Source organism: Halichoerus grypus, chromosome 3 (genome assembly GCF_964656455.1).
Source record: "Halichoerus grypus chromosome 3, mHalGry1.hap1.1, whole genome shotgun sequence".
NCBI classification, from domain to species: Eukaryota; Metazoa; Chordata; class Mammalia; order Carnivora; family Phocidae; genus Halichoerus; species Halichoerus grypus.
In genome coordinates, this window is record NC_135714.1 from 88,906,202 (window position 1) to 88,928,126 (window position 21,925).

The 21,925-nt window shown below is 37.1% G+C and overlaps 1 protein-coding gene across 1 annotated transcript in view; it reads right to left on the minus strand.

Annotated features, from left to right (window-relative positions):
* The window catches only part of COL25A1 (collagen type XXV alpha 1 chain), a 465,144-nt gene that overhangs the window by 104,646 nt on the left and 338,573 nt on the right, over positions 1–21,925 (minus strand). Inside the window, exons 8-11 of the mRNA XM_078069067.1 lie at positions 19,983–20,042; positions 18,323–18,430; positions 15,682–15,717; positions 41–67 (exon numbers count right to left, since the gene is read on the minus strand). Coding sequence (XP_077925193.1) covers positions 41–67; positions 15,682–15,717; positions 18,323–18,430; positions 19,983–20,042 — 231 coding nt within the window. The remainder of the gene's footprint in view (positions 1–40; positions 68–15,681; positions 15,718–18,322; positions 18,431–19,982; positions 20,043–21,925) is intronic.

Genomic DNA, 21,925 nt, shown 5'->3' on the forward strand with positions numbered 1-21,925 from the left:
TACAAGTATAATTACTTCCCCAGTACTATTTATACTCTACCTTTTGTCCTGGAGGCCCCAGAGGACCCTAAAAATAGAAAAATTATTCAATTAACATAATAATGTAACCATTTAAATTTAAACGACCAGTTAAAACTGTCCTAGTCTGCAAGGTTCTCTATGCTGTGCAGAAATATGCTGATGTTCTGTATGTCAAGGAAAACGGAAATTACTGGTTGGAAGTACACAATAGGTCTTTTCTTCTCTCTTGCTTTCTTTTGAAGACCATTAAGCATATGCAGTAAGATTCTGATTTTTCCTTTAAAAAAAGAATCTTTGCTGTTCTGGTGCATCTGTTTCTTCAAATACCTGTACATCTATCACCTCAATCTCATTTAGAAGGCTGGAGATGTTACTGCTAGAAGCAGTGAAAATGCAATGCAGTTCCCCAGCAAGCAGCACATTATGTGACTTCTGCATCTGCAAAACTTCAGGAAGCAGATTTGCAAAGGGAATCATTGAATAGCATTACAAAGAAACATGTTTTGTCCCATTCTTCCTCTTATGAAATGTGGCACAAAAACTTGTTTACAAACTAGGGGATGCCAAGGTCAACTGTTGCACCTAGGGTGTACCGGAAAAGGAAACAAAAGATGCTGTCAGCTGTCGATAACCTATGATACTGGGCGCGTGGGGGGAATAGAACATTAAGAAGATGGATGGGAATATTTACATATAAAATGGAAATACGGCAGTTCTGAGATTTAGCTGTTTTTCAACCACAAAGTCAGCATTGGGATTCTGTTGGCTTTATGTAGAATTAGGCGAAGCTTTGGGATGGTGGAAAAGAGCACAAAGACATCCAGCTATAATTCTATTTATGTCTATTTTTACATAAAATATTGAGCATTTTTCTTCTAATTCTTTTTACAAATACTTTTAATTTTAGTATATTTTAACAAAGTTATTCTTTATAAATGATAGTAAATGATAGTTTCCTCTATCACTTCATGTTAACTGGCTCTGTATTCCATTACACCTAATGAACGGCTAGCCTATTTTCAATGTGTGACATTTCAGTTAATCAGCATCTTAATTCATACTCTGTACTATTAAAGAAAGCACTAGAGTGCACATTAGAGGGAGAATTAGTCATGCATAATTTTTTTATTAAAAATACACCATGTTTAGGAACATTCAGAGAATCTGTTCCTCATAAATTATTTTGTAATCCTCACAGGAAGACTAAGAATTTCCTCATAAAATCAGCTTTAGGTTATTGAAAGCGCACTGTGCAATATCACCTTTCTATGTTCCTTGTTTATTTACTCAACTGACTAACTTCTTAATGAGCTGGTTATCTGGTATATCTGTGCAGTCAGACAGCCTCCCTCCCCATTTCACCCCTTCTACTTAAAATTCTCCCTGTTTTAGATTTTGCAGAGAAAATAGAGCCTATCAGGTGTAAATTCCCTCAACATTATGTCTCTCATCAATCCAAACCCACGTGGACCTCCTTCCTATGTCAGAGGGAGAAGAGGCACCCCTCTTCTGCGGGCAGATGCATCCAGTAGATTCTGGAATCCATCCTTGTCTCTGTCCTCGGGGATCTTTCTCCATCAATTATCCATGCATCTGTATCAGAGCCTCCTGCTTTCCACTAGTTCCTTCCCCTTAGCACATAAACAGGCTTAATCATCTCTCACTTGGGTAAATTGTTTGGGAAGTGAATGCTAATGTTAAATAAAGGCAGAATTTGGAAGTTGTAGCGATGGGAGAGCTGAGAGTTGAAGAAGACTTGGGTTTTATCATGGTCTATGATTCCATTTGCCCCAGCGTCTCCAGGGCATTTCATTTCTTAAAATGTTGATGTTAGAAAGGAAATCATATAACAAAAAGTACATTAATTCAATGTTTAGACTGAGAATGGAAATGTTCAATTCAAAAAGGTTTGTTTCCATTTAAACCTAACTTTGCCACTTGAAAAAGGATTGTGCAGTACAGTTGAGTTTTTCACTACATTGATGGATAACCCAGGAAGGGAATATTTCATAGAAAAATCAGAGCAAATTTGAAATCAAGTGTTTTAACTAGAGACTGACATTTCTGTATTTTCTAATTTGGTCTCTGTTGCATGACCACATTAAAGATTTAGAAAGACTACCCATAACCGTGAAATCTACAAAATTATATTGTCTATTTTAACACAATATTTCATGAAAATCAAAAGATAGCTATAGAGAAAATAAATACAAAATTTTTCTTCACGGTTAGGAAACTACTTCTATTTTTGCTAAACTCTAAAAATAAAAGCAGTTTTAAAGATGTAACACTAACTTTGAACTGTGAATACATGTCTTGTGGATTATTCATAACTAAGTTGCCAAGGATATATTCTCAGCTACCAAAAATGTGCATATAGTCCTTTGATCTCACTGGCGGGAAAAATGGTAGCAAGCCAAGGAGAGTGTCATCTGTTACTAGCAGGGGAGTGGGAATAGACTGAAGCTGGATATAAGGCACAGACATATATTCGAGTAAGTATAGACACACACACACACACACACCCCAAATAGTTATTTTGCTGATCAAGATTTTGCTTAATGTGTTTTGAGTGTCCTTAGATTAATAAAACCGTTATATACCTATGACATTGTGGTCATTAAATTTAAGTTTACAAATAAAAGCTTCACTGCTCAAAAATTGATTTTAAGGGCTCCTGGGTGGCTCAGTTGGTTAGGCATCCGCCTTCGGCTCAGGTCATGACACCAGGGTCCTGGGATCCAGCCCTGCGTTGGGCTTCCTGCTCAGCAGGGAGCCTGCTTCTCCCTCTGCAACTCCCCCTGCTTGTGTTCTCTTCCTCTCTCTCTAGCAAATAAATAAATAAAATCTTTAAGAAAAAATTGATTTTGAAGTTAAAGTATGTTGCTACCAGTTGGTTAAGATGTTTACATTTGTCTAGTTTTGTGACTTCTAGAACAAATATAAATTAATAAAGTAACGGGCAAATGCCATACAACCATTCACTAACCTATCTAATCCTCTTAAATTTATTTATATTTTCAGCCTGCTCAAAAGTCATTACGAATAATGACTCAGATGAACAATGTCATAAGTTCATTACTCACTAGTCAAATTATTCCTTTTATTATTCCTAAAATTAAAGCCAATTGTTCTAGTGTTTTAAGATTTCTAAAATAATTCCATTATTATTGTCTCTGTGACTTAAGTTTGGATCAAATATTTTTCCAGACTAAAGAGTCAATTTTTCATTCCATTTTTATTAATCAATAAATTGTTCCTTTTTAGATATTTTCTTGGTGGGCACTGTTATGTTTGCATATACTTTATAGAGGCTCAATTTAAATGGGAACAATCTGGTCTCTTCATTTTTCAAAATAATTTCTGTGTATATGTCTCAAGATTAAAAACTGTGCACCATATATAATCTCAACATATTAAACTGTATTTCTTTAAGTTTACCTCCAGAAGTGTAAACTATAATTTAAACCTTAAAATACACTTATTTTGGTACAGGTTCTAGGTGATGTATTCAAAAGATAAAAACCAAATGAGCCACTGAAAAATTCCAAGTGCGGAGTAATAACATCACTCATCTGCAGACAAATTTTAAAACCAAAGTTTTTGTGATCTTTTTGGAAGAGGCCATGGAGGGCTATGCAATGTTAAAACTTACAAACAAGAAAGAAATTACACAGCGCCCTTGATTTTCTTTCCTGTTTACCTTCACCCCTGCTAGATTCCATTTTTAAATACTGTAAAATATGTGGACTATGGTGAGCAAGTAAGTCAGAGAAATATGATCGTCCTACTTGGTGATTGCCTTCTCCAAAAAGTGTGTGACTCATGGCCTGGGAGTGATCCTTTACCCCTTCCTGCTCAAGTATATCAGATAATTACTCAAGAATCTCTCCAGCCTGCCCTCTTCATCACCTGCATCACTATGCCCTTGTTCAAACCCTCTTCTCTCCCAGCTAGCTGATGGGCGTCCACCTGAGGGCCACTCTGCCTTTAGTCTCCTTCCACCTCTCTGCACGGTGCTGCCCGAGTGAGCTTTCTAGAAGGCTAATGGGTTCTTACCTTTCCTCTACTGAAAAATTCTTCAATGGCTTTCCATAGCTTTTGAGAAAAGCAGGAGCTTTTGTAAGATTGGTAGTTCACCACAGGAGGCATGCTTTTGCGTCTCTGCACCGCTGTACCTCTGGCTGGCTATTCCTGCAACTTCTCTTTGGTCCTCTCTCCTCTACGCATTCCATCACTTAGAGCTCAGTGCCCCCACCTGTGGGCCTGGTCCCCTTCTTTTGTTCTTCAAAGCGCCCCTATGACAGCACTTCTTTCATAAAATTTACCAACAGTACTGTAATCGTCTAGTTACTTCTTTCTTCACACCAAATGTCTTTTGTCATGCACAGTAGCTGGCATATGGTAATTGTCCAGTGACTCCTTTTGCATGCATTCATTAACTCATCCACTTAATAGTTTTCTAGTACCCACTGAGTGTCAGGCAATGTTCTCAGTACTGAGGAAACAGCCCTGAACAAAATAAGCAAAAATGCATGCCCTCCTAGACCTCATATTCTAATGAATGGAGAAAGACAGTAAACAAATAAATGAGTAAAATCAAAGTGTGTCAGGTGGTAAGTGCTAAAGCAAACGGGAATAAGGATTGGGAGAAGTAGATGTGGTAGTATTTTAAAGTGGGGGTGGTGGGGAGGTCAGTGAAGGCCTCAGTGATAAAGTGACTCTTGGACAGAGCCCTGAAAGAGGTCAGGCAGAGGCATGCCTATAAAAGGAAGAAGAATGTTCCAGGCAAGGGAACAGCAAGTACAAAGGCCAAGAGGTGGGCACATGCTAATTGTGTTTAAGGAACACCAAAGAGGCTATAGGTAGGAAGTTGAAGGTGGGGATATGGACCGGGAGGGGAGACTGTATTTGTGTGGACTTACAGAGTTTTGTAAGCACAATAGTGTTTACTTTGAGGATAATAAAAATTATAGGAATAAATACATATGAATAAATCAAATTTTTCTTGTACCGTAGACAACAGTGTCTCAAGATGGGAATGAGATTTTTCACCCTTGCATTTACCCAAGTCATTCCAACACTACTGGAATATTCTAATAGGCTCTAGATTACCTCTAAATGCAAAAATGAGAGGAGGAATTCAGTTCATGCCTTCTATATTAAAACAGCCAAGCAAAAATCATCTTAGTTACATAGTCTCATTAATATGGAAAGTGTTGTGGATGTGGATGTAGGTCCAAGGTCTCTAATGCACTTCAGAAAGCCATTATGTAAACCATATCTAGAATTATCAACCCCAATTAATCTTCAAACACACAGTTAAGAAATGGATGTTTCTATAACCATTATGCATTGGCTGCACTTTCCAGCTTGTAAAAATTTTAAAAAGCATTTTTTAATTAAAAAAAAGTCTTTTTAATTTAAGAAGCCTGATAGATCATGGAACGAAATGGAATGGAAAAAAATTAATGAATTCTTCTGACACCACCGATGTTAGTCCAAATTTGATTGAGGTATTAATTACTTAAACAGGATGCAGAGTTTCTAAATGATGTGCTTTAGGTTGCCTCTTGGGAGGTGTTTTAAGGCAAGTTCTGGTTGCCTGCTATTAGGAAATGATGTTTTGTGTGAGCAGGGGGCGGACACAGTTCCTGTTCTGTCCCTGATGGCTAACAGTAAAATTTGAAGCTCTGAAAGCTGCTGGTCATTTCTGGATACAAGAATATACAACCAGCTTCTGTAATAAAAAACACAGGGAACAAAAAAGAGGTGGTCCATCTGTAAAGAGGAGGATAAAAGCCCCAAACGATTAAGCCATTTAAAATTATTTCCTTTTTGAGTTAAGAATTTTTCCATGATTTAATAAGAGTTAGGCAAAACGAAGAAAATACGTTAAAGTCAGGTTCTGTAGGGAAGAATGATAACACATATAATCTAACTTTTGGAGTCATAAAATGTTAGTACCAGAATTTCTCAGGGACATGGTGTAACAGACTTTAATTGTAACTTTTTCAAAGATACTAACCTGGTCAAATGCATTGCAAGATCAGAAAATGCATTAACTTGGTTATTAAAGAGTAAGAGGAAATTTGAAATAAATAATGAAAATTGGTCTTAAGAAGAATTCATTTAAGATATACTTATATAAAATTCCATATTCTACTTGGATGTCTGATGAGGGAAGGTCAAGAAACATAAACTCTAGCCACTATTATATGTATGTCTGGAGTATACTTCAAGTAATGTTTTACAAGATTCAGATTTCATAGCTTAAGTGTGTGGAAATGCCCAACTAGGAACTACTGGGAAATGTTTAGAATATAAGAGAGTGTGCTGAAATGTTTTCAGTGTAAAAGCCAATGATTTAGTTGAACTGGGTATGAAGGAATACAGCATAAACAAGAAAGAGCGGGATAGTGCTGAGATGGGAGAGCCTCGTATCTTGTTTTGAGTCTTTCATGGACTCTGTCTTCAGTCACACTTAATCATTTATATTTTCCCAAGCAGTCTCCTATTAGTCTTCACGTGAAGTTCTTAATAATTCTTCGGGGCTCAGCAGTCATAACTCACGTCCTTTGTGAGCCTTCTCCACTGCACCCAGACAGAGCTGGTTTTTATCCTCTGTGTTTCTCTAGCACATTTTAACCAGCTATATTTTAATATATTCACATATTTATAAAATCTACTTGACTAGGCAGCAAGTTCTTCAGGTCATATATTTTAAATCCTCAGTACCTAGTTAGTGCCTAGCAAATAAATATTGACTAAATTGAAACAATGAATTAATGAACATAAAAATTATTAAATTCCACTTACCGGATTTCCTCCATAATTTTACCACTCAAACCATTATCCCTCTATCATGGGAAAGAGTTCCCAGTTTTGAGGGAGTTCTTCCTCTGTAAGTATCTGGGAGTTTTGTGTCAATAATATAGCTCCATAATTTCTATTATTTGAAGTAGTTCTTTTTTAAAAAAAGATTTTATGTATGTATGTATGTATGTATTTGAGACACACACACACAAAGAAAGCACATGGGGTATGGGGCAGAGGGGGAGGGAGAGGGACAAGCAGACTCCGTCCTGAGCACAGAGCCAGACCTGGAGTTCCATCCACCCTGAGATCCTGACCTGAGTGGGAACCAAGAGTCAGATGCTCGACGACTGAGCCACCAAGGCACCCCTGAAATAGTTCTTCTAAAACAGGTCTACTTTAGAGACTATCAGTAAGATGGCATGTAATTCCATTAATTCATGAATATTTGACCCAAAAAAAGTTTTAAATGGAGTAATTATTTTTTAAAAGGAATAAATTATTTCTGACCTCTCTATCTCAAGTGCTGAGTTTCTGGGGGACAAAAGGATGAGTCATCCATTGGTGTTTCTCAAGATTATGAAGCTGTGACCTCTGTAAGGAAGGTCTCTTAAAGCTCAGGAAATTAAAGAAGCAATCCGTTTTTTTCACTACTTAACAAAACCAGGACCCAAGACTAAATATTGAGTATAAACTACCACCTCAGATTAAAGACAAATCTAGGTATTTGAGAATCTATGTTCTGAGCAGGTCCCAAAACAGAGACTTTATCACCTCTCACCAGATATCCAGAGCTGAAATTAGCTCATTCCATTCCTTCTAAATATTTAATAAATTGTTTCTTGTTGCTGAACTCAAAATGGAAATGACCCAGAAAGAAAGAAAAATTAACAGGCTTCCTCTGCCCTCTGTGATTAAGCACACTTCCCTAGCGTACCATAAAGGAAACAAATTTATGGTTCACGAAGGCCTATCACTGTACACTACACTCAGTAAAAAATATTTCTATCGAGTAAAGTGTAAGTGCTTTTCCTATTTTAAATCAACAATGCCGAGAAACACTAGCTGCTAAAATTTAAATATCCCATGATCAGCAGAAGGAGGACATAAATTTAGGACTATAATATATAGTCATCTACTCTTCAGGTCTATTTTCCGCCTAGACCACCACTGTCCATCAGAACCTTCTGGGATGATGGAAGTGGTCTATTTTGCTTGATCCAGTATGGTAACCACTAACCACAAGTGGCTATGGAACACTGGAAGTGTGGCTAGTGCAATTGTTAGGAATTGGATTTAAAATTTTATTTAATTTTAATTAATTTACATTTAAATAGCCACATGTGGCTAGTGGCTACTGTATTACAAAATGCAAATCTAGACTTTGCAAAACACATAAAACTTCAATCAGGTGAACTGAATTCCAGCCTAGTTCTGCCGCTGACTGCTTTGTGACCTTGGTCAAGTCATTTAACCACTCTGATGCTGTTTCTTTATCTGTGAAGTGATAAACTAGATGATTCCTAAAATTTCCTCTAAATCGGGGTGCCTGGGTGGCTCAGTTGGCTAAGCATCTGCCTTCGGCTCAGGTCATGATCCCAGGGTCCTGGGATCAAGTCCCGCATCGGCCTCCCCGCTCAACCAGGAGCCTGCTTCTCCCTCTCCCTCTGCCTGCTGCTTCCCCTGCTGTGCTCTCTCTGTGTGTCAAATAAATAAAATCTTTTAAAAAAAAATCTTCTAAATCTTTTACACTCTGCTTTAAAAATAGCCAAGTAGTGTGACTAGAAATCGATACAGTTACTTTTCAACTATCCTCACGAAAATTATTTTTTTTAGTTACACCACACATATTCATGAACACACATATACTCCAAATAATCTATAATACACAAATGAATTTAAGAAAATGCAGGAGAAAAAGCAGTTTTATAGTAATCCTGTTGGATTTATCCTGCCTACTCCCACTCCTGGTGTGCAATGACACCTGTTGGGAGAAAAATATAAAGCTGATTCCTTTGTATTAGTACCTGATTTATTGAGTCATTGATTTATATAATTTATAAATCTATATAATTTATATAATTCAGTCATTCAGTTGCACAATAAGTACCAAGCACAATTATTGTATGACATGATAAATGCTGTGGAGGAGAGAAGACAGCTTCTAACTTAGCTTAGTGTGAAGGGGTGTGAATATGTGCGTGTGCATGAATGTGAAGGGGTGTGAATATGTGAGTGTGCGTGAAGTTTTCTCAAAGAACGTGAAGAAAGTGGAAGTCTAATCTTTAAAGAATCCACTCAGACACGTGGACTCTGTTCTGCCCTTAGCCCTGGGCCAGAGGGCTCTTGCTTTTGGGCCTATGCTCTAAACCCATGTACTCCTCATGGGTAGCCCACCCCCTGACCTCAGACTCTGCTTTGGGCAATAGGGACCCTGGAACTCTCTGCCCCAATGACTGGAGCTCATTTCAATGACTCTGAGTTGCCTCTACCTCAGGTCTGTTTTTCCAAAAGCGAACCACACCACTGGTGTGCACAACAGTGAACTGGTAGAGGAGGCAAAGAGGTGGGTATTTTGAGGCGTGCGGACATAGTTTGATCTTTGAACATTCCAGAATGTCTACAGGTGACAGCTCTAGTCTCATAAAGTTGAGGGATGAGGTAGGTGTGGGAAAGAAAGGGAACAGGCCAGGGCCAGGGGCTGGGACGGGGTTATAGCTCTCTGCATGCTGCCACACTCTGGCTTGGATCTCCAAGGAGTGTAATAATTTTGCATTTCAACTTTCCAAGTCACTATGAGAACATACCTGTGAAGGTCATAGGACAGAGCATATTTTACCTGTCACTTTATTAGTCGGTTAATACCTTTTAAATATTTCAACACATTGTATGAGGGCATCCATTTATATTCTTGCCCTAAAATGTGCACGTTTGCCCTTAATTTGCAGATGTAAGGCACAGGACTTATACGGACACAACTTTATTTTGAGAAGCTTCTTCTTAATCTAATAATGAGATATGAGAATTTGGTAAAGAGATTTCAATGTCATTGATATCCTCATACAAGAGTGATTTATTTTGCCTCAGTTTAGCTCTATAGTACGTTGGATCCTACAGTTAAAAGAAATGATAACTAGAGAGGTTGATGATACATTTGAAGGAGACAGTTTCTAAGGCCTTTTTCCACTGTTGTTTATTGTACCTCATTATTTACAGAATGTGTAGGTGTGCATATATAACATGGATAAATGGCTATGTAATATGTGCCTGTGTGTTTACAATGAAAACAGAATAGAATGAAAGGACTTTAGATCTGGAAGGGGACTTAGATATCATTTAGTTTCACCGCTGTTATAGATGAAGAATCTAAAACCTAGATATTAAATTTGTCTGCTATAGCTTTCTAGACCTTTAACTGGAACCAGAGTAAGACAGTTAAAAATAGAGCTGATGCACATCCTAGAGGTTGTTATGAAAGACAAAATGAGATAGAGAAGAATACAGACAGTAATCTATTCAGCCTTGTAGACTATCTTTTCATACTTCTGTTACTTGATTGTACTCTTTTTTTATGTTATGTTAATCACCATACATTACATCATTAGTTTTTGATGTCGTGTTCCATGATTCATTGTTTGCGTGTAACACCCAGTGCTCTTAAACCACTACTGCAAATGCTCCCTTTAAGGTCAACTCTTTGTTTCTAAGACACTGAGCCAGCTTTAAAGAAAAGTCAAATGTCACGCTCTCCTACCACACCAAGGTGACCTTTCAACACTAGAAGTCCATGCAGACAGGAATCCAAAGTGAGTTCCTCTGAGTTGGGCAACCGGACAGGGCAGTGGGACTGCACCAAAAGGAGGCATTACTTGTCTACTCTTTCGGTCCATTTGGAAAACCAAACATTACAGGCTCTGGACAAAAGCACCAAGGAGATGGGAAGCACTCTGTTCTTGTGGCCTTTACTTGTACTTCATGGACAATCAGATTAGGTGAGGATAATAAAGCATTAGAATGGTTACTAAGGCATCCCAGCAGGCAATGTGCACAACTGAAGTAAACACAGTTTTACTCAACAAGATTCCATTGTTAAAATCTAGTCTAATAGCTAAATATCCTACGATGATTTTGGTCATTTTTGTTATTTGTGATTTGAAGGTTTGGGGTGTTGCTTTCTTCGCTAGATTAAAATCACAAAGAGAAGCCTACTGTTGTCTCCCTTGTCTGCCATTCTGCTGACCAAGATAGTTGGCAGAGAAAGTACAATTAAGTAAAATGATTTTTAGATGTGGGAGAGCAATACATTATAACTAAATATATTTAAAGTGAACCTTCACAATTTGCTTATTTCAATTTTATTTTAAATAAAGCAGAAGTAATTATTTATGTTTACGTTATTAGCTAACATAAATGCATTACATTCACTTGACCCTAATGTATTAAATGTGTTTGAAGGCAAAATTAAACTGAAAATATCTATAACATGTTCATACATAAGTCCAAATTTCACTGTAAGGAACAATAACAGCAAAAGTTTTTCTGAGTTTTGAAAAAAAAAATCTCTGACACCACCAGGGCCCAATGAATGACATTTGAAATATTCTTATAATTCAGAAAGAGATGAATGGATATGCTATGGAGTTTGCATATATTTGGGAGGAGAATGAGGGATGAAGATAGGGTTTTAGAGTAGAGAAAGTGACTTGGTCTATAAAGCCTTGGATGTAGACACTTTGGGCCACAGAATAATTTCCAGGAAATTGGGATGAATTGGCATATTAATAAGATATTTATAAAACATCTATCTTTTATGCTTTTGAGAACTCCTGTATTTGCCAACAAAAGAAATAGTAAGAATATCAAAAGAAAAGCTAACTTCAAAAATGGTATTTGTACAACTATTTAAACCTCTGAAGAACTTGAAAAATAAAGATCACTTGCACTAGGGTTCAGAACTTTAGCACTTCCAATTGTGGTCAGTCCTTCCTTTGATTCTTGGGTCTAGTTTACATTAAACCCAAGAACATTAGACCCAAGAACAGAGCTAAGAGCCGCTCTCTTCTTATTTAAATAGAGTCCAATTTATTTTAGCTTGAGATTCCGTCTTTTAAAATCTCATCCTGAACTTCTCAGAAAACCCAAAGGTCATGTTTACAGAATAGATGCACAGCAGGATGAAATAAATGTGGAACTGCTTGAGCTGCAGGCCTTCTTTTTTATTCTATCAGAGATGCTGTTAATCTTCAGATGATTATTTTTGCAATATAAAATATATATCCTGGATTATGAAAACTAATTCCCCACCTGACACACTCATAAACAGTTCTGTAAGAGCTAATTTTAGAATGTTCCCAGGTTTTTTCATGTCATCATCAGAAACAATTTACATTTTAAAAAATTCTCCAGTGCACCTCAAGACCCTTTTATAAGCAAACACTCCTCCACAATACAAAGCAATAAATGTAGTGAGTTTTGCATACTGTGGAAAAGATGAGAGCCAAGCTTTTTATTATCTTTCCTTGTTTTCACTGGTGGATGAGAAGAGGATTGTTATGAAAAATTGATAATGTAAGATGATCGGAGAAGGCCAAAAAAAAAAAATGACAACAGCAAATACGACCAAAGGAATAAGTTGCACTACCAATCACAGTAGTTGATACACTGCAATTTAACTGATAGCTATAATCACACTGTTCTTAGCCCTTACATTCTTTCTGTGTGCTAAGTTATGTCAGCAGGGATTCATCTTATGAGCAATATTTCTTGTTTATGGAACTCTCTGTAGTTCATAAAGCATTTTCATATTATTATTATTTCATTTGCTTCACACCATAACCCAGTGAGATAGATGAATTAGGAATTACTGCCTATATGTCATAGATCAGTAAAAAAGATCACAGACTATAGTCATATACTCCTAAGCAGTTTTGAGGCCAGAACTACTGATGCAATGTACTTTTCTCCCTACCAGACTTTGAGTCAAAACACACATGAGCATGCAAACACACACACACACACACACACACACACACACACACACTACTTAAAAGAAAAAAAATTTCCAATGAAATTTTTCTCCCATGAAAACTGCTATTATTTTTCCAGGATCCTCTTCTTTCTTTGAGATGGGTTAAAATATATAGGTGCTATTTGAATTAACAAATATAACTAGTGGTTTTTTGAGAATGATAGTTTTTTAAACCATAGAAATATTTCATTTTAAGCAAATATAAGATATAAAAATTCAGTTTGCTGGGAAGAGGAATTAGAGGATTATATTGCTTTACAAAAAGACTCTGAATGGGATTGCTTTAAATAGCAAAATTCCCCAGAACATTTAAGATATGTTGATTTATGAAAATCTGATTCATATAGAACTTTACAGGAATACATCTGCTATATAAATCCGTGTTCACCTGTAATTTACTCTAGGGGGAACAACTGAGTGATAATAATAACACACTCATATAGTTCTTTGTTATGTATTTTAAAGTGCTTTCCCCTAATTTATTGCATTTGTCTTTGGCAACCTTATAAGGGAGGCAGAGAGGGTATTATTATCCTTTCTTTATAGATGAGAAATTGAGAGGTTAAGTGACTTGCCCAAGGTCAGACAGACTATTCATTCATTTACTGCTATTTGAGTGATGTAGTTTTAACGGGTTAGTCAAGGAAATAAGGTTCTTCCTCCTAATTTTTTTAAGCAGCTGTGAAGGCTATTAAAACAGAGGTGGATGATCTCACAAATATAATGCTGAACAAAAGAAGCCAGACACAAAAGCGTACAGACTGTATGATTCTATTAATATAAAATTCAAATGCAGGCAGAATTAATTTATGGTGGCAGAAGTCAGAATGGTGGTGAAATTTGGGAAGAGGCGGATGGTGACTGGAGGAAAAAGGGGGGCTTCTGGGATATGCTAATATTGTATTTCTTGCTCTGGTTTGTGGTTACATAGTTATGCTCACTGTGAAAAGTCACTGAGATGTATACTTGTGATTTGTTTATATTTCTTTATATATATTATGGAAGTTTTCTTTTAAAAAAGAGTTTTGTATCTTTAAAAACAGTACAGCACTTTAGAAGATCATTACATATCCTTTGAACATTTGTGATTTCAATTAAGTTTCCTAGCTGCATTCTAAAATGAGAATCTGAACTAAATTAGAAGAGTTTAAAGAGAAGGAAAAGTTTATAAAAAACAAACATCTGGGATCATCTTCACCTGAAAACTTGCTATCTGAAATGGGAAATCAAAGCAAACTAAGATAACATAATTCATTTAGGACCAGTGGAACATTTACATTTAATGACATTAAGCTGGGAATTGTAGAGAAATGACATTAAATTGTGATTCACATAGTATATTCTAGAGTATATGTATGACTCTAAGGAAGATCAGATTCTAATTTTTTTTAAAAATCCGCTCTATTTTAGAATTTCGTATATTAGGATGCTGCATTGGGCATCAAGGTAGAAAGCCAATGGCAATGATAAAAATCTGAGGAGAATGTGCATACCTGGGGACAAACATGGGCTCCTGAGAATCCCAAGTAGCCTTCCATGTAAGAATGTTTGAGAGAAATATGTTTTGACCATCATGCAGGATAGAAATTACAGCTGCATTCAGTTGCTTAAGGCAGTTTCAAAATTTATATTGCAGTTTTCTAAGAATCCTTCACCCCCTGTGACCCTGTAACTCTGAGAACTAATACTGCGCTTGTACCCAAAGTTACCACTGACGACATATGTTTTGTTTAATTTTCACATATTATCTTTTTTGTTGTTTTTCTTTCATTTTATTTTTCTAAAAAAGAATCCATTATAGTACCTTCAAGTCATCTGAATCAATTCTCTATCTTGATATCATAGGTCGGGAACAAAGAATTTCCAGGTGTGTGTGGGGGGGGTCAGACTCCATTTCAGGGTGCTTTCCTTTCACCAGTGATGTTTCAAAGCCAGCTCCACCACAGCTAGGACTACAGCTTGGTGAGTTTTTCCCCAGGAGGGCTGTTGAAGGCATCCTGTTCAGGGAGAAGCCTTTAACCTTTAACCCATTCACACATTTGTTTTAATTCCTGACCAACTGCCATATTCTTGTGGGTTAGGGCCTTGCTAACTAATTTTTTAAAAATACATGTTAGACCCTAAAGACCTGTAAGTAGCAGGCTGCACGTTGTGTATAAGGCACACAATCAAGTTCATTGTGATCACTGCATCCAGGACGAGTGTGAGACTTAGCTGTCTTCTGGAATCTGGGTTATTAGAAGGTCAACCCATGTTCCCCAGAACACGGCTCCAGAGATAGGGAGGAAGAGACAGGAAGAGGTAGGTTGAAGGAATTCTACTCTTCAAGGCTCAGCAAGCTGCCCCAACTTCTCTTTCACTGTCAAAGGATAAACAAATCACGAGGAATGGGACATGAATGTCTATGGGCAAGTCCATGTGGAATCATTTCATGATGTTTTTTAATGACAGGGATCAAGAAGGCACACCTGTTTCTTTCTGGGGGAACACTTCAACAACAAAAACTCCTTGAATCCCTGTGGAAGCCTCACTATACTAATTCACAGTTAGTCATATTCCTCTGAATGTGACTTTTGAAAACTGAAAACTCATTCCTTCGAAACTCATTCCTATTTAAGCTAATATGCATATCCCTGAATTTAATCTTCCTTACAGCAGCTGAATAAAGCAAATTCCATCCTTTGACCTTCCTCACTGTCTCTCATTCCTCCCACCTGAAATCTCTCACTTTTTCCTTACCCACAATCTGGACCACAGTTTTAAATAACTTAGACTTCCATTATTTTTAGTATAGAAAAAGAAATTGAGATACTTGCCATCAAGCCTTGTTCTCCTGGTTTCCCTGGTTCACCCTTAAAAAAGAATAGTGATAATTTTTATTAATGCCATAAACATTAAAAAGCAATTTCAATCTTTTTTTTTCTCTTTCACAATACCCACCGGGTGTATGAATGTCAAATATACTTTTCAGGCTAAGTAGAGAAATGCAAACACAATGTAATAAAAAGAGAGCCAAGTTCTTTCTTCAAATGCATTTTATAAACATTTTAGGATTTAATAAAATGAGTCTAGATCACAGCAGAGATTTAAGAATTATGCCAAGAATGTATTCTAAATAAAACTAGTAGGGGTCATTATATTGTAAGTCAATAAATGGTCCTAGAAAAATATTTAATTGTAATTCTAGTAACATCTCATTTATTATGTTCTGTTCATGATGACATAAAGATGACCTGGGCCTCTGTATGAGAACTCAGAACTTCCATATACAGGACAGAGAGACAACTGCTCTTAGTACAGGAATTAAATAATAAAATGAGCAGATTGATTTTGAATTTTGGTTTCCCTGGATTAATGATGGCTGAAATAACATGTTTTATTAAAAATAATAGCATATGTTAAAATACATAGAATTTTGTGCTGTATCATACCACTATCATAGTTTTCTAATACTCAGATTCATATAAAATTCCTTATTATGTTTTATTGTCATATTATTATATTGATAGTTATTGGCAACAGATAGCTTTTGGAAAGACCATTCGTGTAATGTTGATAGCTATAGAAATTGTTGGACTTTAAAAATAAGTATTTCTCAGTTTGTTTTTATAAAACCTTTTTCTAGTGGTTATGATGGTATATAAAAATTAACTGTGAGACTATAAATACAGTTTAATTTCTCTGTGGAATTAAAAAAAAAAAAAAACCTGTTCATACTTCCATGTAAAAGCTCCATTTCTTACTCAGATGAATAAACTATATTCATTTAGAAGATAACATAATTTTTCAATATTTACAGGTTGTCATACCTTACCTTTATCTTATTTCTTGAAAGTAATCTATACTTGAATTTTCTGTAGAGTATACAATACCCAATGATCTGACTAATTTTGTACCACCAAAATGGTTTTAACTGCTCTTCTTAGTTGAAGAAACACTCATTGTATCTTTCTTGGCAACCAGCAATTATTTGGGGAGCTTTTAAATATCCCTAAAGGTGTGCTGTCTCTATCATTTGCAGTATCATCCCAGGAAAATATCAGACCTTCGAAGAGAGTTTCAAGATGAAACCACTACCTTTGATGGTTCAGTGAAAGCCGTCCTAACAACCAACCAATCATAGGTTGGGAGTCAATCCCTCACTTCAAATGACAAATTTACAGCCACTTTCAGAAAGGGAAATGGGACTTCTAAGAGATTGTCTCAGAAAAGCCATAAAGTACCCTATATTCTTACAAAGAGAATCACTCTTTGAAAAAAATATGTAAATATATGAATATAAAAATGAAATACACCAAAACATTAATGACTATGGCTGATTTTTTTTTCTTTTTGGTTCTTTAGTTTTAAAAACTTTCTACTTTGTGGATAACTATTTTCATTATTTTGTACTATGAAAACACTCATGAAAATAATTTAAGTCAAAGAAATAGATAAAAAAAAGCAATAGATAAATAAATTAATTCAGCAATAAATTTGAATTTCAAGTCCTAAGGCCATAATATAAGTGTAAAATTTTTTTATCTTTTCCATATATTTCTTTCAATTGCTGGGTTGTCTCTACCAAATCAAACCATGTAACTACTGTATTATTGACACTTGATCAATCTTAGTGACTAAGTACTTAGATCTAAGTATTGAGATTGCCTTAAAATCATTTCTATTGGGGCGCCTGGGTGGCTCAGTCGTTAAGCGTCTGCCTTCGGCTCAGGTCATGATCCCAGGGTCCTGGGATCTAGCCCCGCATCGGGCTCTCTGCTCCGCAGGAAGCCTGCTTCTCCCTCTCCCATTCCCCCTGCTTGTGTTCCTGCTCTCGCTGTGTCTCTCTCTGTCAAATAAATAAATAATCTTTAAAAAATAAATAAATAAATAAATAAAATAAAATCATTTCTATTAATAAACTTCACATATAAAGGACAAATGATATTCAAACCAGACCTATTGATGTTTTAACCATTAATGTTACTGTTTTATTAGCACTTTTTTCTTTTTTTTTCTTTTTTGGTCAATTTATTTACAAGAGAGTAAACGTTGAAAAGATTTACCTCCTTTGCTTTCCATAATTCATATGGGACTTTATTGTCTGCCACTGATCCTTTGGAGAATGTTGCCAATCTCTCACCTAGATTTTCAAGCTATTCTCCCATCATTTAAGCCAAAGGCACTGATGTATTCCAAGGTAGTCAGGACACAAGTGAGATCAGGCATGCTCAATCATGGACTTCTTGAGGCTTACCTGAAAACCAGTTTAGTTGCCTTCTCCGGGTCTCTCTTTGTGTTTCGTGTGGGTTCCCCAGAGATTGAATGGTAAAGCAGAATCCTGCTGGCAGTGCCCTTTCTGCTTGGGAACTTTCTATCACCCCACTTCCTGCAACCCCCTAACCCTAAGGCCCCTCGTTACCCCACTCCATCCCAGTTCTCAGCCCTTAAAACAAATGGATCCAAAATGCAACTCACGGGCACTCCTGGCATTCCACGGGGGCCATCTTTCCCTGTGTCCCCTGGAGGCCCTCTTGGGCCAGGGGGCCCTGGGGGTCCTGGAGGCCCAGCCTGTCCTTGGTCACCCTGTAATGGAGAAGGGAACAGACCAACGATGACCATGAAAGATAAAGACCCAGGTCTTCTTTTCAACACTTTAAATTTGTATTATCTAATCCACATTTACACTATGAAAAGAACCAGAACAATCAGAAACATGAAGCCTGTAGGCAATTTGCCTGCCAGCAGGGAGCAAATAAATATTCATGCTGGGCGAGCTGAGTAGATGCTATTAAAATCAAAGAGCTCAGGAACCAGCACTCTCAGCTCTTGGAAATAGTGTGTAAGTTATCATGATAGTCAGAGCTGGTATAAAACTTTTGCATAACTTGATTCATGACAATGCTGCATCAGTTATATTCATCTTAATAAAATGGCTGCATTTGTGGTTGGACAAGTGTGTTTACTTTTTCACAACTTATAAAATTAAACATACAAGCTCTTGTCAAACTGTGTAATAATTGATAAATTACCAAAGCAAGAGAGCTTAGAAACTGGATCTATTACTGGATATAATTTAGCTGTCTTTCTTTAATTAAGAAAAAATTAGGCATTCTATGCCTTTTTACTTTGGTACTTTCATATACGTTTCAAACAAATGCAGCTCCCTAGACATAGTTTTGCTCCAGGATAGTTCCAAATAAATACCCCCACCCATGAGAGATAAATGGTAAAGCAACTGTAAATGGAGTAATAACTGAATGTTAAGAAGAAATCAGACTTGAGCAAGAAGAAGCACTACCTTAATGAGGCGGCGTTTAATGAGCTGCTGATCAGCAGAGAGAAACCCATGATTGATTTTAGGAAACACCATCTGATCAGTCAGGTGAGGTCAAAGGTTGAAGTTCAGAGGTGAGAGAGTTGGAGAATAGACATCAGAAGGCCCCAAGAAAGAAATAAAGATACACATATTAGACTTAGAATGATCATTAAACAAAATGGAACTGGTGCTTGTGTCTCACGTCAGACTTCCTCTTCTTGTAAGAAACATAACCCGAAAATGTGACGGCGAGACCAGATTTGTAGTCAGAGAGGAGTCTTTTGTGTATCCCATCATTTTGCCGTGGGCGTTAGGTCTCTTTAATGCAGTATATGAAAGAAGCAGGAACGCTCCCATCACCCGCACCCTGCAGACTGAGCAGAAAGTCCGGAAACAAAGCACCAGTTCCAATTCCGTCAGACTTGTCAACCAGCATAACGTGGCATGAACGCAACTGCCATTTTATAAATGCCCGAAGTCCAGAGTCCTGAGGGTTCTTTAATTGACCGAAAAATGTCACAGAGTGTTGGCATGCATGCAGATCAAACCATCGAGGTGTGGCACCATCCTAGACGGTCATGCCTGCCTCTCTTCATTATCCCTGCTCGACTTCAATATCCTTCTCTCTTCTATGTTCACGATTCTCCCTCTCAATAGCTATTTGGCCTCATTGATGTAGGTGAGGTCCCAAGGATCCAAGACCTCAGAGCATATGGTGAAAGGGAGCAACTGGACTTGGCAAGCCAATTTAGCTGTTCTTGCTCACTCTTATGCTGATTGCAGGCTCTGACTGAGCAGCAATGGGTGTCAACCACAAACCTTGACGGTGAGGATCTGATTACTGTGCAGAGCAGCAACTGTGGGGAAGCCTGGTAGACCCTATGGACGTGGGACAGTACCAAAACAACACGACACAAAACGTCACACAGACATCCCACTGATAGACAAACAAAACAAGCATGTACCTAAGACCACCCTGTCCCGGCTCTAAGTCTTGTCTTGTTTGACACACTGTACAGGAAATCAGACCCACAAGGCACCCCAGCAAAACCGTCCTTTAGTGGGAAGGCCAGATTGAGAACTCATTGTAACTTGCCCTTGTGGCAGTTACACTGGGATCTGTGTACACACTCCTAACAGTTCTGGAATCTTACATACAAAATGTTAGCACAATATGGAGATAACTGCAGACACTGTTACGAAAACAACACTGTAATTTCCCTCCATTGATATTCTGTTTACAACTCAGGACATAACACATATTAATTCTTTTTTGGACAACGGTGAACAGAATTTTGCAGTCTGATCAGAAATATTCCTCAGCATAAATGCAGTCCTCCTCACAAAAGATAGTCTTAGCACCCACATATCAAAATTTCTCTCTCCAATCATACGATGATTCTCAGGTCTTTCCTGTTTCAGGAATTCCTGCAGAGGTGGTGGATGGAAATCTGTCTCTTATAACATGCGTATTTCATGTCAGAGGGATTTATGGTCACACTCTGCAGTAATCGCTTCTGTCACGTAACTTTTCCAAAAGAACTTGACAGTTCACACAACCCCTTGAAGCAGAAAAGTGGTTTTTGAATTCCTTAACCAGGGAGAACGGGGGAGAGATGTTTTAGACACTCATACTTCACTAACTTGTGCTAACTCGTGTTCACAGGCGTTACCAATTGGGTAGGTCTGAGAGAGAACTCTCGCCTTTGTTCTGTTTCTTTTCCAACAACATGAGATATTGGAGCCTTTTATTCCAATTCTTTTTTCACACAGAACATGTTTATCATACAAATAAAATCAACAGCAACCACAGCTTACATGGCCTCAGGTGCCTGCAGGCTTCCTAGATGTTCTCTCCTCGTTGCCCTTCCCCTCTTCCACCCAAATCTATTCTGAGGATATTTTTAGTGAAGGCCAGTAAGTTTCTAGTTCTTAAATGTTATTAATCGTGGTATGTTTTTCTCCCCTATTTCCCCCTTATTCGGGATATATTTTCCTTTTTAAAAGAACCAATAAAATTATGTCTGTGGTATGAAGACATCTCTTTAGCCCTAATGCCTTTGTGTTTCATTCCTTAGAGCTGGGACTTCTCAGGAAGCAAAGCAGGGGAAATCTTAATCTGTTTTGCCAAATCCTTTCTGATAAGGCTATTAAGTTTCTGGGTAATTTTGAGGTGACCTGTGTCTTCTTTTTCTTCTCCCAAAGTAAAAGTCCTTGAAACATAGACGCTACCCAAATTCAGAAATGCTACAAGTTGGAAAACAGATGTGTACAATTTGCTTTTGTTTTACTATGGAATATGAGCTTAAAATGTTATTAGATGGTAATGTGCCAGCATCTTTCCATCTGTGACTCATTAGCCCTATATTACACAGTCAGAATTTTATATATAAATCTCATATTTATGTAACAAAGAACAAAAACAGATACAAACAAGAAGTCTATGAGGGATCAGAATCTTGACTAGTGGCAATAAATCATAATGTCACTTTGAACAGGATTATCTTACAAAAATAATTTAAAATTAAAAGCCTTTTAATAGCATACATGGTAGGCCTTACAAATGTTTTGAAATTTGAATGTATAAATAAGTCACTTCTTGTACTCCTATCTGAGCACGACCAGATTGCTGTTTGATCATATTTTCTAAATGCTCACAAAAAGCATTAGTTTTATAACTTCTTAGTTTGGTTTCCAGTGTTAACGAGATCTAAAGAGGAAAGTGGATAGGTAATTCTCTCCTTGGACAGATCCTTTTCATC